This window comes from Canis aureus, chromosome X, assembly GCF_053574225.1.
Source record: "Canis aureus isolate CA01 chromosome X, VMU_Caureus_v.1.0, whole genome shotgun sequence".
Classification (NCBI taxonomy): Eukaryota; Metazoa; Chordata; class Mammalia; order Carnivora; family Canidae; genus Canis; species Canis aureus.
The window spans coordinates 100,700,340-100,714,739 of record NC_135649.1 but is presented as its reverse complement, the minus strand read 5'-3'; the positions used below and the strand labels follow the sequence as shown (position 1 = coordinate 100,714,739).

The 14,400-nt window shown below is 38.1% G+C and overlaps 1 protein-coding gene and 1 long non-coding RNA gene across 24 annotated transcripts in view; one reads left to right on the top strand and one right to left on the bottom strand.

Moving 5' to 3' along the window:
- LOC144308782 (uncharacterized) overlaps positions 1–14,400 on the top strand; it is a 33,291-nt gene that overhangs the window by 1,720 nt on the left and 17,171 nt on the right. For 16 of the 23 annotated variants that reach the window (XR_013375092.1, XR_013375091.1, XR_013375093.1 and 13 more), the window contains exon 2: positions 14,078–14,159. The exons of 1 other annotated variant lie outside the window; for it this stretch is intronic. Coding sequence is in view for 5 of the 22 variants with exons in the window: in XM_077889796.1 (XP_077745922.1) it covers positions 14,152–14,159 (8 nt within the window). In the remaining 17 variants the exon portion in view is untranslated. Of the gene's footprint in view, positions 1–146; positions 1,064–11,697; positions 11,807–14,077; positions 14,160–14,400 lie in introns of those variants that run through there. 6 more of the 23 variants (XR_013375103.1, XR_013375101.1, XM_077889794.1 and 3 more) reach the window with 2 other exon arrangements.
- On the bottom strand, positions 8,008–9,545 carry LOC144308123 (uncharacterized). The gene is made up of 3 exons (XR_013374753.1): positions 9,281–9,545; positions 9,021–9,108; positions 8,008–8,637 (listed from the first exon to the last, which is right to left on the bottom strand). It is a non-coding gene; the product is annotated as an uncharacterized LOC144308123 (long non-coding RNA).

Sequence of the window (14,400 nt, the reverse complement as noted above, 5' to 3'; positions counted from 1 at the left end):
GTCTTTTCCGAAAGATTCCCAGGCTACCCTCCTTCCTCTTTAGTCTTCGGAAAACTAAAACTCGCAAAGCGGTGGCGTTCTGTGGATTGGCTAGTACTAAAATATCCATTGGGTGGCAGTAACACTATCTTCTTTATGACTTGCAGCAAACCCAGAGAATGCATTCAATCAAATGAACCGATCTTGTAGAAACACTGGAATCATTTATGCATTGCAGTTTCCCTTTCTTGTTTTCGCTCCTTCTTTCCTGGGATATTTTGAGTGGATTGTGGCTATTAATCAAGATCTCGTGCTATTCGTGGTTTGCTTGTCGTTTTCGCTCAGGATTAGCATCATTCAAGGCAAACGCAAAGCTGGGTTTTTTTCCCCTACTCTTTTCTGAAAAATCATTTTTGGGGGCTGCTGAAGAGAGCTAGGACCCAGGAGACACCTTCCCAAACAGCAGGGGTTGTGTGCTTTCACACAGCAGTACTGTACAAGGAAAACCCCGTCGGATCTGTTATTGCGGGATACTTGTGAAATATACATAGGATTCTTTCTTATGGCTGCATCCCGGATCTGGAAATTTTACTTGGGGACCAAGAGGATCTGAAGGGCTACATGTATACAGAAGATTTGCAAGCAAGACTCCGATTCTTGTCATAGAGCTCTCAGACTTCCTCACTTACCGGCCTTTTTCCTTCCTCCTTTTTAAAAAAAATTCTTCCCTCTTTTTCTGCTCTCTCCTCTCTCAGTGTCTCCTTCTCTATCTGCCTCTTCTTTTTTCTCCTAGTCGTCTTTCCCCCCCCTGCTCTGCACCTGGATTGTATCTTCACCAAACAATCGGGCACTTTGAGAACTAACTGGAGGCAGTCTTGTAGGGAAGAGCTGTATGGAATTATCTGCTTTTATGGTGAACTTGGCATTTGTGAATGGGTATCTTGTTCACGATATTAATTGCTAGCAAAAACAAGAAAAAGAACACAGGAGTAAAACGTGGATTTTTCTGAATACGCATTGTGATGACCAGCAATTACCTTGCCGACTGATATCCAGAGGAGAATAATTTGGAAGACTGTTGTGGGTAAGGTCATTTTATATATGCAAACCCATCAGTGGCGTGAGCAAACTTGGGCATCTGTAATGGGAATGGGTGACTTGGATGATTGCTGCATCGCATTGATGGCTGTGATGTGGCCGTTATTGGCACTGAATGGAATAACTGCAGTTGGGTGTGTTGGTGTGTGTGCGTGTGCGTGTGTGTGTGTGTGTATGTAGGTCTGTATTCTGAGTGTAATTGAAAATAAATCAAAGCATCACTTCCCCCTCCAATTATTTTGATATGGAAGAGTGTCTTGAATTAATTCCGGGTAGACACTCTATTGTTTGGATGCAATATTTGTGGCTCCTGTGTTCTGGAAGGGGTAGCAGCAGTGAAAGGAACACTTACTGAAGAGCCCTATTTAAAATGAAACGAGCTACTCTTTATTCATTAAAAGAAATATGTTTTCAACTCAGTGCAGCATTCTGCTGCATTTCACAGCCGCAATGGGACCAGGGACATCCCACTTGTCAAGTTCCTAAACTTTAAGGTGATAATCACCATTAATTATTCTCTCGGTTGTGATTATTGGAGATTATTAAGTACCCTTCGCTACTTTTTTATCCACTGGATTACCGTTCGGAATGAAAAGAAAAGAAAAAGCTGAGAATGATGAGCAAAAATAGAGAGTCATGCAATATCATTTTAAATATCACCAAATGCTTTCTTTCTCAAGTTCAATAGCCCAATAATATAATTATTTACCTAATACCCTAAATAGCTGAAGCTGCGACCCACGTGCAGGGGAGTTGAAGGTCTGGAAGCAGAGACCATCCTTTTATTGCAATGCAGCCAGCTTTGGAAATGCAGGCAATTACACACTTCCCTTAACCTTAAGTTCAGGATGTGTCCTATCTGCTACATCTATTTTACCCTTTCAGTAAAAAGTTAGAGACTAGAGCACGAAGGATGTTTAAGCATATTCTGCCTGGGAAATGGGATAAAAAAATCAATATTGATGACGTGGTTCAGTGCACTGTACTGCAATGCTAAAGTCCCATATTCAGTACCTATGATGAGAGAATGGAGCATTTACATGTGTTATAAATCTCACCTGGTAGATTGATCTGAAGGGGAGGGGAGAAGATATGTGGATATGTAGGAAGATGGATGGAAGTCGTGCATAATCGGTGATTATGTAACTTCATTACATCAGCGAGCTTCAGTCAACGATAGTGAGATGAAATGATTGTATAGAGGGAGGCTCCATCACCTTGTTAACTTTTGAAGGCTTGAAACAGCTAACAGAGGAGGAGGCGGGCAGACAGAGATTAGCTCCAAGGGTCCTGTAAACCCTGATCTCTGTGGCAAATGTAGCATGAGTTTTCTCATAGTGAGTTTCTGAGGGACAGCACGTCTATGCAAGCTGTAGAGCTGGACAGGAGCAATTTTAGCCACACCCGTGGAGAGTCAAAATGAGTCCGCAATGTTTCACAAGTGCCCCATCGAGTAATTGGGGCTGATGATCCCAGCCAAGGTCATAGTTCTGTACCCTATGATTGACATGCATGACTCCAACTGATCAGAAAGTTAAATCTGTAGAAATGAAGACTGCGAACAGAATGACTATTCGGGGTCCTCTTGCATTTTCCCTAGTAGAGCTTAATGCAGATTTCAGCCTGGTGTTTCCCTCATAAAAAAAAAAAAAAAGATTGCTTCCACAGTGTGTCAGAAGTGAGTGTTTTGTACCTTTATCTTTGCCTCAACAGACCTCTTTCTGGGCCATTTTAACCCTCAGGGAAAAGAGAAGTAAAAACCTTTCAAGGTAATGATGTCTTGTTAAATTAAAAAATAAATGGCAATGAATTCATTATTAATACAAATCTCAGAAATAAAGAGCAATCCATTTTCAAGTTTTACTTATTGAATGGCTTAAAGACATGTTGCAGCCGCCTATGACTTTTACCACGAGATGAGATAAATGCACTGTGCTCACTGTACAGAGGAGGGAATACTGCAGGATAAAATGTCATTTACCCTGATGTTTTATTTGGAGTTGCGATTTTTTTTTTTTTTAAAGAAGATACACATCAGCTCCTTTTGGCCTTCTAATGTTTCTGGATCGTTTCTCCTTCAATAAATCATAAATTCCCTCAAAATGCAACTCTGCTCAAATCCTAACCCTGTTGAATTAAATCATCTTTTCGTCTAGTTGTGCTATTTCCTGTTTCCCGTTCTGTTTATTTTTCCCAAGAAGGCTAAAGGACTTTTCTATCATGGGGATGAGATGATGCTTTCTGTTTTTCCTATGGAGTCAGGTGCAGGATCTAGACATCCACTAAGTAACTTTGAAAAGATCTGCTTACCCCACATCAGAATGGTGGAATGGTAGAATGAAATTCTGAGCTCCGATATTTGAGACCACTTTGCTATTTCCGCAGGGCATGCCCAAATATTGATATATTGTGCTAGTGGATTTGGAGGTTTGGTTGGTGTTCATATTGTGGAGAAAATTGGATGTGAAGTTAACTCCTGATTCCTTCCTTCAGGGGTCAGGGTAACACTACGGCTGCTTCCAGGCTGTTAGTCTCCAACTATGTGCAGAAATATAGTCTGCAATGATATTTCTTGTACTCCTTATTTTAATATTTTATAAATGACTTCCTCGTTTGTTTTCTGACATAAGCCATACATATGTTAGCAAACAGGGCATATTCTGGAGGCTTTATAAGCTCGGTAGGGGGATAGAAATAATACTAGAAAGAAAAAGAAGGCTCTGAAAAAAAAGATACTGACCATGAAACATATGTTCCCATGTGATTGCTGTCCTTCTACTTGAAGATTGTATATATTCACATTAGGAAAGAGTTTCAGTTATTTTAATGGCACTTTGTAACCTGTTACTTTCTTTTCGTAGAGGATTATGTAACTGAGGCAGGTTACAGCATTTTTCTTCAGTATCCTACAAATCAATAATAAAAAGCGTTGCTTAATAGGAAAGCACTTAAACATGAAGGCAGTGAATAATTGAAAATATCTATTTCTCTATTTCATTTCCCTTTTATCAGCCCAAGTTATGTAGTTAAGTTTAGAAAATATCTGGGGAGACTAGGAGAAGAAATACCATTTATAAATATGGAAAGTACTCATTTTTTTTCCTGACTAGTTGCTTTGCAAAGTCAGGAAATCTAGCTGATAAGTAATCACAATATTCCTAAAACTAGAAAAATAATTTAAAAGAGATGTTTATTATGTTTGCAATGTATGTGAACGAATCATGTTATTGTTGAAACCATGTTATTGTTAATGCATAAAACATTTAAGAACAATTGAACTTTTAGGATTAACTTAAGATTTATATTTCAGATTCTTTTAGTCTTGTCAACTGAAGTGTTTGGGATATATTTTGTCTTACAACAGATAAGATCTTTGCTGTTTGGTAAATCTCATGTTTTTATAAAGCAGACTACTTTAAAATATGTAGCACCCAAAGCACCCAAGTGTTGATTAATAAGATTTAAAAGTAGCAAGTTTTCTGATCATGCACAACTTATAAAGGCTAATTGTAATAGCACCATTTGGGCAGCTATAGATAAAACCATGTCAGCATTTTTGTTATTAAATTCCAATCCTATTTCCATTAGTTATATCGGGAATGTCAGAGAGGAAGGAGCCCAGCTCTCTGAGACATCCAGGTATTGTGGAATTTGGGGCTGAGTCAGAGAGCCCGAAATACACTCCAGGCTCTGTCAATTACCCAGCCTTGTGACTTCTGACCCCATATTTCACCTTTCAGGATTCAAGATAGCCCTTTAAAATAAAAAATCCTTTTAAATAGGGTAATTAACATATTGCACTAAAGAGATATGTGTCTAAGGGCTCACCATCAGTCTATGCCTTAGAAATATATGCAATTATTATTATTAAGGGTTTTCCAAATCCTGTGACTTGAACAGTGCATTTTTGCCTCATACTTTTAGTGTAAATCTTTATAAGCTCTTTCTAGTCCCAATTACAGTTAGCTGGTAGGTAATGTTGTTCAGTGACTAAGTAACAGATGAATTAAAGGCTTTATTTAGTTGCTAACTTCCACTCAGTACTCAGTTTTTTTCAGCACTACTCATATGGGAATATAGTTACCTTAAGTAACTAAAAAAACAGTTGCTTTTGAGTAACATTCAAGGAATGGTAACTAAGGGTTTTGTGAGTGAGAGTGTTTTAAGCTGATTACTTGGTGTTTTGTTTTGTTTTGTTTAAATGCTCCTGAGTACTTAGGTGTTTCTGTTTTGGTTAACAACCATACACAAACAAAGGTTCACAAACAAACTTGTTGCTACCGCTTTAAACTGGGTCAATTGACCAAAAAGCTACTCTCTTCCTCTCTTCTGTCACTTTATTACCAAAAGCACAATGCATTTGAATACTAAGTGTAATAGAGGACATAAGAATATAAAGATAATAGTTCTGTTTTGGAATTTGCTCATTGCAATAATTACTAACGTTCTTTAGGGGGAGGCAATCCCCTGTGTGTCACCACTAACACCGCATTTCCTTAGTGTTCTTGTATTTTGGCATAAATATATTTACACACATAAGAAGGGCATAGTGAGCGATGTGACTTTCCATAGATGTTTTTAAGTGACTAGATAATCAGGTGAAAAAGTAAGTTTTTAATATTTTGGTTAAGGTAAAATTGAAAAATGGAAAATTAACCCTTTAAATAAAAATAAATGTACACGGACTTAAACATGTTTTCTGCTAAAGAGCAACCTTCTCTTTCTAAATTCCCAGGGTCTTGCTTTTTATGTTAAGTACCCTTGATCCTTCTTTGTTTCAGATGAATTTGATCTTGCGCGTTTATCTGACTTCACTGATGCCTATAAATAGCCAGCATTTTCTTGGTTTCCTATATTTTTAAAATGCATATTCCTTTATGACTGATGGAAATGCTTTGGATTTGCTCAGGCAGATTTACAAAGGAATATTATGGGAATGTAGACAGGCTTGTTTATTTGACAAATTCTGCTAATCACCTTACAAATATGCTTTTAATTTTCACCCAGAGAATGCCACCCTGGAGTATCTTACACTGCAGACAGCATTCCATTACAGGCCAACCACATGGCTCAATGGACATTCCCTTGCTGCTTACCCTGACCATTGGCTTACAATGAAAAATCCTTAATTGACACACTTTTTTGGTTCCCATGTCTAGAAACAATATGCAGGTGGCAAAACTCTAAGACTCCTAAGGCTTTTAGCTTTACAGAAGGGATGACTGACTGGCCTGGCATTGCTTGCCTATCACACGATCTGAAATTACCAAGCAGTGAACTGTGGATAAAGCAGAGGGAGAAAGGAAAGCACTTTTAATATTTTTCCTCTGAAAATCTGCTCTTTCCTGTTTCATATTAAAACATTAAAAGTAATTTTTTTCATTACAAGCTATTCAAAGAGTGTGTTATAGTTGCCATGTTCATTATATAAAATACAACAAATGGCACTGAGCTATTTTGTTCATATAAGAGCTACAGATCTAAGAATATATATGTAAGAGTAAAATTAGGTTGTATTTTGTAATACTTCCTAAGTCAGGAAATAGTGTGTGGAGTTTGGACTCAGAAAAAAAAATGCAGTGGACTGTAAATTGTGATCATATAATTATAGACTATCACTCTTTCAATATGTTTGTTAATTATGTAGCTTACACTTTATGTGAATTATAATTATAAATAAATCACTGTATGAATAATCATAAAATTATTCATAGTGGTTTATTTTGTCATGGTCTGATCAAAGTGAACTAATTGGTAGGTTGTTGCCCTATCAACATTTACATGTAATACAACTGTGAATTAGTTTAGTGATCTTCATCATTTTCTGCCACAAAGTTACCCTTCATAATTAAAAAAATTGGGAGGCCACTTGATCATAGTTATACTTTCAGTGTCAGTTGATTGAGCAAATGCATCATAATAATGATAATTATGAATATGATCATTCTTTTAAAATGAATTTGTGTATACTTTCAGTATCACTTGATTGAGCAAATGCATCATAATAATAATGATAATTATGAATGTGATCATTCTTTTAAAATGAATTTGCGTATAGTCACAACAAGATCTATTTATATTTTTGAAATACATTATTTATTTATACAAAATTTGGTATATATTCTAGATTCTAGACCTCTTAGAGTAACTCCTGCAGCTCTGATAAATAAAAGGCCTATATGTCTATACCCAAAATACTTGCATATGCACATGCATCATGTTATCTTACATACAAAACAAAAGGCAAGTACATATGATGGTGAAATGTGGGTCAAAGGAATTAGATTTTTTGGATATGCAGATTTGGAGGATCTAATTTTCGAAGAATATATATTTAAAATTCCAACACAGGTAAATTCACTTTTAAGTTTTAAAGTTGAACTATTGTAGCATAAAAGTGTCTGATATTATGGAATAATTACATTTTAAAATATAAAATAAACATTCTTTTTATTTGTAGTCAAATGGAAATGAATTATTATTTTTTTTAAAGATTTTATTTATTTATTCATGAGAGACACAGAGAGAAAGAGAGGCAGAGACATAGGCAGGGGAGAAGCAGGCTCCATGCAGGGAGCCCCACGTGGGACTCGATCCCGGGTGCCCAGGATCATACCCCGGGCTGAAGGTGGCGCTATACCGCTGGGCCACCGGGGCTGCCTGGAAATGAATTATTATAAATGTAGCCAGAGCTGATTACGGTAGTGTCATACAAATCTAATAAAATTATATAAAGTGTAGAAGTATAGGGATGCCCCATTATGTCATTTTAGCCAACAAAGAAATTTTATTTTATTTTTTTTAATTTATTTTTTATTGGTGTTCAATTTACTAACATACAGAATAACCCCCAGTGCCCGTCACCCATTCACTCCCACCCCCCGCCCTCCTCCCCTTCTACCACCCCTAGTTTTAAACCAGAGGAATGAAATTGTTTCCAAGATCTCACAAATTTGTTTGCTCTCTCATGATGTGTGATTCCACTTTTCAGATATGATACAAGTCCTCGATTGAGTATTTTAGTTATGTAGCAATGTGCCCTGACATAAGATTTTTTTTTTTTTTAGTAGTGTGAAGTTTAGGATAAATAATTGTTCCTGTTGAAGTTGATTGTAGTGTATATAATCTTTCGGCCTCTATCTCACTTAATTAACTCACAATCGCTCACCACTTAGAATCTGTGGATATTATCTTTTCTTTATGGACACCGTACATTCTTGACATTATTTGATATCTGGAGACACAATACAGGGAAATTTGGGAAAATAGGTCACTCGTGGGACCTCCTTGCTTTTCCATACTGTCCTCTTTCCCATTAACTTTGTATCTCCCTACCTGCAAGGGATTGCTCTTCTTTGGAGCCCCTCCTTTTCCTTGGCTTTCCCACACATCCTGCAATGAACGTCTCTGGCTTTTAGGATTGCCGTCAGTGTTGTGTGCTGCCTTCTTGCTTCCAAAGTCATCCACCTAGAGCTCTTATCGAAATATCTTTTAGCCACATTTGATCCCACTTTGAAGAGATGGAATTCTATACTTCACTTCTTCATCAACAGGGTCACTCTGTTTACATAGATGATGATAATGAACCAATTTGTGATTAATGATGGCAATATTATTTATATTTGGTTTGCTGAGCTACCACCACACACTACTAAGTCAAGGAGATACAGCCATATGTATCTATGATTTTTAGTAAGATGTCTAACATATGAGCCATTATTAATATGCTAAAGGAAAAGGTTGGGGATAATAGGTTTTGCCTATTCACAGTATGATAGTGACATTTGGAGAAAATATGCCATTAATTTTTTTTTCTGACCCAGAAAACAATGGCTTCAGTAGATTGCATTGTAGCTGATAAGGTGGAGAGGGGGCATCCCCTTATTCTGGTTGGATCTTGCAGTGCCCTCTTGTCTTCCTAAGTAGGCAGCTGCCGAACATACCTGTTTGAAGAAATGACACTGGCTATGGGTACCACGATGTTCCCAGCCTCTTGCCAACTTTATTTCAGAAGGAACACAGTCAGAGGAGCTAAACACAGCAGTAAAAATGGAAAGCTGAGAGACTTAAAATGGTATCAGCTATTTTGTGTAAACAAAGCTTCATGTGGCCAAGGGAGAAAATTTGAATGTAACAAATGAATCCAGTGGCTCTCAGTGCTTGGCTTTTGAATACCCCTGTTAAAGCCCCTAATTGTTCTCACCATGCCTGAACTCCTGAATGGTACTCAAGAGGTTTCCAGTGCCACAGTGTGTAGAGTAAATGCATTCAAGGGGTCTCTGGGGGATTTGGACTCTGCTGCTTTTCCTTGTCGGGGTTCTCCTCCAGGCCCATAATAACACAGTCACAGAGCAAGCCGCTCACGTCAGTGGGTGTGCTCGTCATCGCAGTGAGTGAACAGTTTAGCTTAGCTCCGGGAGGCCAGTGTTTTATACTTCCGGGGCACAGCACTGTGCACGGCTCATAGGTCACCAGTACCTCATTGTGACATGGACTAATGCTGGAGCATTTAGTGACAACAGATCAGCTTCAGGTCAGAGTTCTCCTAAACCCATGATGTATCTGGTAAAGCGAGAAAAAAAATAAAAACCTGCTGAGTTGGGAAAGCCAAAAAGGAAAACTGAGTAATAAAGAGAAAGGGTTAGTATTAGTAGTTTGTGATCTACAAATAGACAGGGAGCAAAAATGGCTGACCCTTCTTTCCTCATTCCCTTCCTTCCTTCCTTCTCCTTCCTTCTCTTTTCCCTTCTTTCTACTCTCACCATAAATATTTGAATGACTTCAGTGTGCAAGGAGCTATAAGAGGGTGTTCGAGGGACACAAAGATGCACGATGGCATGTATCTGGGCCCAAAAATGGTTAGTCAGCAGTAGGAGTGATAAACAAGATCATATATAGCTGTAATTCATGACAGTCTACTATCTGTACTTCTCAGAGAGGTGGCAAGCATGGTACAGGCTTGGGAAAGGGTCAGAACACATGCACTTGGAGGGGTGAGGAGAGGCTCGATAAAAGAAATGAGGTTTAGCTAGACTTTGAAGACGCTCACATTGGTGTGAAAAAGAAAAACATTCCTGATAGGGGGCAATCAAGAGCAGAGATATAATATCACAGGGTACGTGATGCGGAATGTAAGAAGATAAGGCTGGAGCCCCAAGTCTCCAGGTCTGGCAGCCAGGAACAAAGGGATGTAAGGAAAGCAGAGCATTTTATGACCGACTCAGATTTATGCTTTAGGAAGAAGAGGAACAAATTAAGATTTTATATCTCCAGAGTACCTTTGATTCCCAGTTTTGTGAGTTTCCCAAGGATTCCTTAAGTGCCATCACTACTGCAACTGTCTTTGTGTTGACCCCCTGTTCTCCAATAGCCATCATGGGCTCTCTTCATTTCCTTTTCCCTTTCCTGTTTTATAAGACTAAACCACTCTTACCAGGGCTAGATAAATACAGAGCCAGAGTTTAAAATTAACTTCCTTTTTTTTTTTTTAAAAGCAGAAGGCAAGATTCTATAATGGAATGTATCCATTCAAACTCTTTGCTTAGTTAAAAAGTTGCCACCCACCCTAGCAAAAATGCTGTGGTTTATATGTAACTCTTCAGTGAAAATGTTTGGCAATTCATTTGGGAAGAAGGGGAAGTTGGAGAAGGCAGCTGGGAAGAAAAAGAAAAAAGAATGCTTTACGTAATGGAATGGCAAGGTAGAAATATAAATTCCAAAATGGTTTTATATTAAGATCATATGGAAAAAGTGTACTGCTTTAAAGTATAATATGCATTCAGTTATAAGAAAATAGGATTTGGGTGCCTGGGTGGTTCAGTTGGTTACGCTTCTGCCTTCTGCTCAGACCATGATCCCAGGGTCCTGGGATGGAGCCCCACATTGGGCTCCCTGCTCAGAGGGGAGTTTGCTTCTCCCTCTCCCTCTGCTGCTCCCCCTGCTTGTGCATTCTCTCTCTTTCCTCTCTCTTTCTGTGTCTCTATCCGTTTTTCTCAATAAATAAATAATATCTTTTAAGAAAAGAAAATAGAATTTATTCCTAGCAAGTATGCACCATTTTGTTAACTCCCAATAGTTACAACACTTTGAAATTTTAGAAGGACATCAGAAAGCGAGCCTCCTAAAGTAAAAAAAAAACCCCTCATTTTAGCTGAGTTTAAATTCTTTTTCTTACCAAATACTTTGTCTACACTTCTACTCAGTAGAATGAAACAAACCCATAAGGATTGGTTTTTTTTCCACGCTTTTTCCGATCATTCTATGTTGGGAGTTCTGCTAACTTGGGAAATGGCTAAATATTGAAGATAAAATGAAAAGGAATACAATTTACTTAGGCACAAGCTAAAAACTTACGTGCATGATCTCCAGAATTCAGCTAAAAGAACAAGTAGAACAGTCTAGTTGTCAAAACTCACTCCCTTACCCTGAGGTAAGGATTCTGTGGCAGGATGTAGGAGTAGGAGCATAGGAATTTGTTCTTTTAAAAACTGTCGAGGTCAGTGGGAGCACCAAGGTGTGCTTTAGAAGGGTTTCAGCAGAGCCCTCTCAAGTCTCTATCGATATGCCCTGCCTCTGCCATACTTTTTAATGGATAATGGATGATTTCTCAATATTCTCCAAAGTGCCCTACCAACTCAGCTTCAACTTTCAAGTTCGACACCTTTGCCAACCAGAGGGATGCCGGCTAAGATCCTCCCATGCTGAAATGCAGGCGTGGCCATTCTCCCAGGTGATTATTGAGCAGCCAGTGTGGCTTATGCTGGCCCTTGGTAACCACTGTTCTTCGATCCTATTAAATTAGCAGAATTGCTCATTCCAGTTGCGATTCTTCCACTTTAATTGATTAACTCCTTCATGTGAATGAGTGAGAACTATTTGAGGGTCCTGTTTCCTATAAGGGTCGTGCTTAACATGGGCTGAAGATGTTAAAGAAAGTTCTTGCCGTCAAAAGCTTATGGGCTAGTGGGGAAAACATCTAGGTTCAATTGGGTTGCCTAGAAATAGATCGTTTTGTTGCTTCTGAGGCAGAGGAAGAAAGCAATTGCAGGATGGTTGCATCTGAAGCCCCACGGTATCCTATGGGTCTTTCACAGTTGTCCGCAGTTGAGTCAAGGGTCAAGGCTTTCTATTCCCCCATCCAGGAGTCATTGTCTGTGGGCTGCCCCATGGAAGGTGGCATAACTGTGAACAAGACAGCTTCCTGCTGCCAAGGGCAAAGCCCAGTGAGGGACTCAGCTGTGAGCTGTGAGTGGCAGGAGGGGTACATAGGCCACGAAGAGGGAATGGAAGCTATTTGGAAGCTCTGATAAGGACATTTGAGACCATTGCCACTTGAGGAATGCTGCAGTAATGCCGTAGGAAATTACTTAGGAAATACTGTGAAATCTTAAATATTTGTTAAACGAGGTAGAGATACTAAATGTTATTGAGTACGAGGCTTTGCTCTATGTAGTTAAATATTAAAGACTGGTTTTCTGAAGAATGTAGTTGAATTCATATTGTAATTACTCCTGTTAATAAGTTACCAAATTATCAATATTTAATGAGCATCTCCTGTGTGTCCTGGACTTCCATAAGGAGAAAGGAAGGAGTCAAAAATCCATGCCTGGAGTGTTTATTTAGGACCCATTTTTCTTTGGTTGTTTATGTGCTTGATTCTAAGGTTAAGGGGAGGATTTGGTGGGAGGTCATGGAAGGGACAAGGAAATGGGACAGAGTAGTATGGGGCCAAGTTCCCTGAATTCCAAAGAGAGTAAGACAATTGTTTGGGTTGTATGGGACAAGGCTACAGAGGGATAGTGAAAGTTGGCAGAAGGCAAGACACAGTGAATTGAGTGGCAGTGGAATGAGCTGAGTGTAGACTTAGTGGTACAGAACAAACATAATGAAAGCAACATTTCATTAGTGTTAGCCAATCTGCAGTTTGGATTATTGGGGGAGGGGGCTAGTTTTGAATATAATGAATTTGAAATTATAGAAATAATATATCCTAGAATTCAATATTTTCTGAAAGATTCATATAACACTATTCACTTTTATATTATGTGAAAATATTAATTTATTTCCTTAATGCAAGGGAAGTGCTATTACTCTAGATCTTAAAATGCTGTTTTCAGTCCTAGTGAGGTGATAGAAGCCATCTTCTGTTTTTTATTTCCTATAAAGATATTCAGTCAAGTTGAATACACTGAGACCATTGTGCCAGTAATTTTTAAAAGTAGTGGCTGTGTCTAAATGGGCACCCGCTCATTAAATCATAGAAAATTAGAATAGGGATGAACTTAGTATACCTCCTTGCAGATATATAAATCTCTCTGCTACAACTCAAGTAATTATCCATTACCTCATATTCACTTTAATCAACAGCCACTTTGATTATTTTTCTTCTCACTCAATCGGACATTGGACTAGACGGTCAACTCAATTCAGTTCAACCAATACTCCCAGATTATGTACTTTCTCCATGCGAAATGCAAGCACTAGGCTAGAATGAGCAATTCACTCATTGCCAAAGTAAGTAAAGGCGTAGATTGCTAGGTATTTTTAAAGATTTGTCTTAAAAGAGAAAAGTGATCACCATCACTAAGTCTGCTCGAAAACAGTGGATCCATTTCTTCTCTGGTCCCGGCATGTCTTTGGTAATTAGAAAAGTTTATGGTATTTTTCAAAGACCAAGAATTCAGTGAAGATGATACTCCTTTTCTATTACAATATTCCCCTTGTGTTTATGGATGTAAATGATTTATTTTTCAAAAACATATTAAGTTTATTGAGGAGATTCATCATCTCTATACAGTGACTGTATTTTTTTAAATCAGTATAACTTCAAGGCTCCAGACTCATAAGTTGATCTATTTATACTGTTTGCATCAAGCTGTTTGTACACAGTACAATTTTCTTTTATCCTCCTAGAGTTGAGTCAATTGATTTTAGCTTTGCCACACAAAATATCACATTTCTTAAAGTAGGTAAGTCATGCGATTTTAAATTTCCTACTCAGGAGCTATGTAGGTGGCATGGAAGAGGAGTGATGCCTAGTGGGACAGACTGCATCAGAAGCTCTTTAAACCTCATATGTATTTGTAAGTAACAAAAATAATTACTATTTCCTGTTTCCAGTATTAAAATTAGCTTTAATTTCTTAAGATCATAATCAGAGAAGGTATGGGTTATTGCTCTAAGCATCTTGCTTGGCCTCACTCAATTTCCTGGAACCAAAGATTCAAACCCTAATAGGTCTAAATTCATCATATATTGTTTTTGGGACTCCTGCTAGCCCAATCTTATTAGTTATACTATTCATTTTAATGTTACTATGGCTAC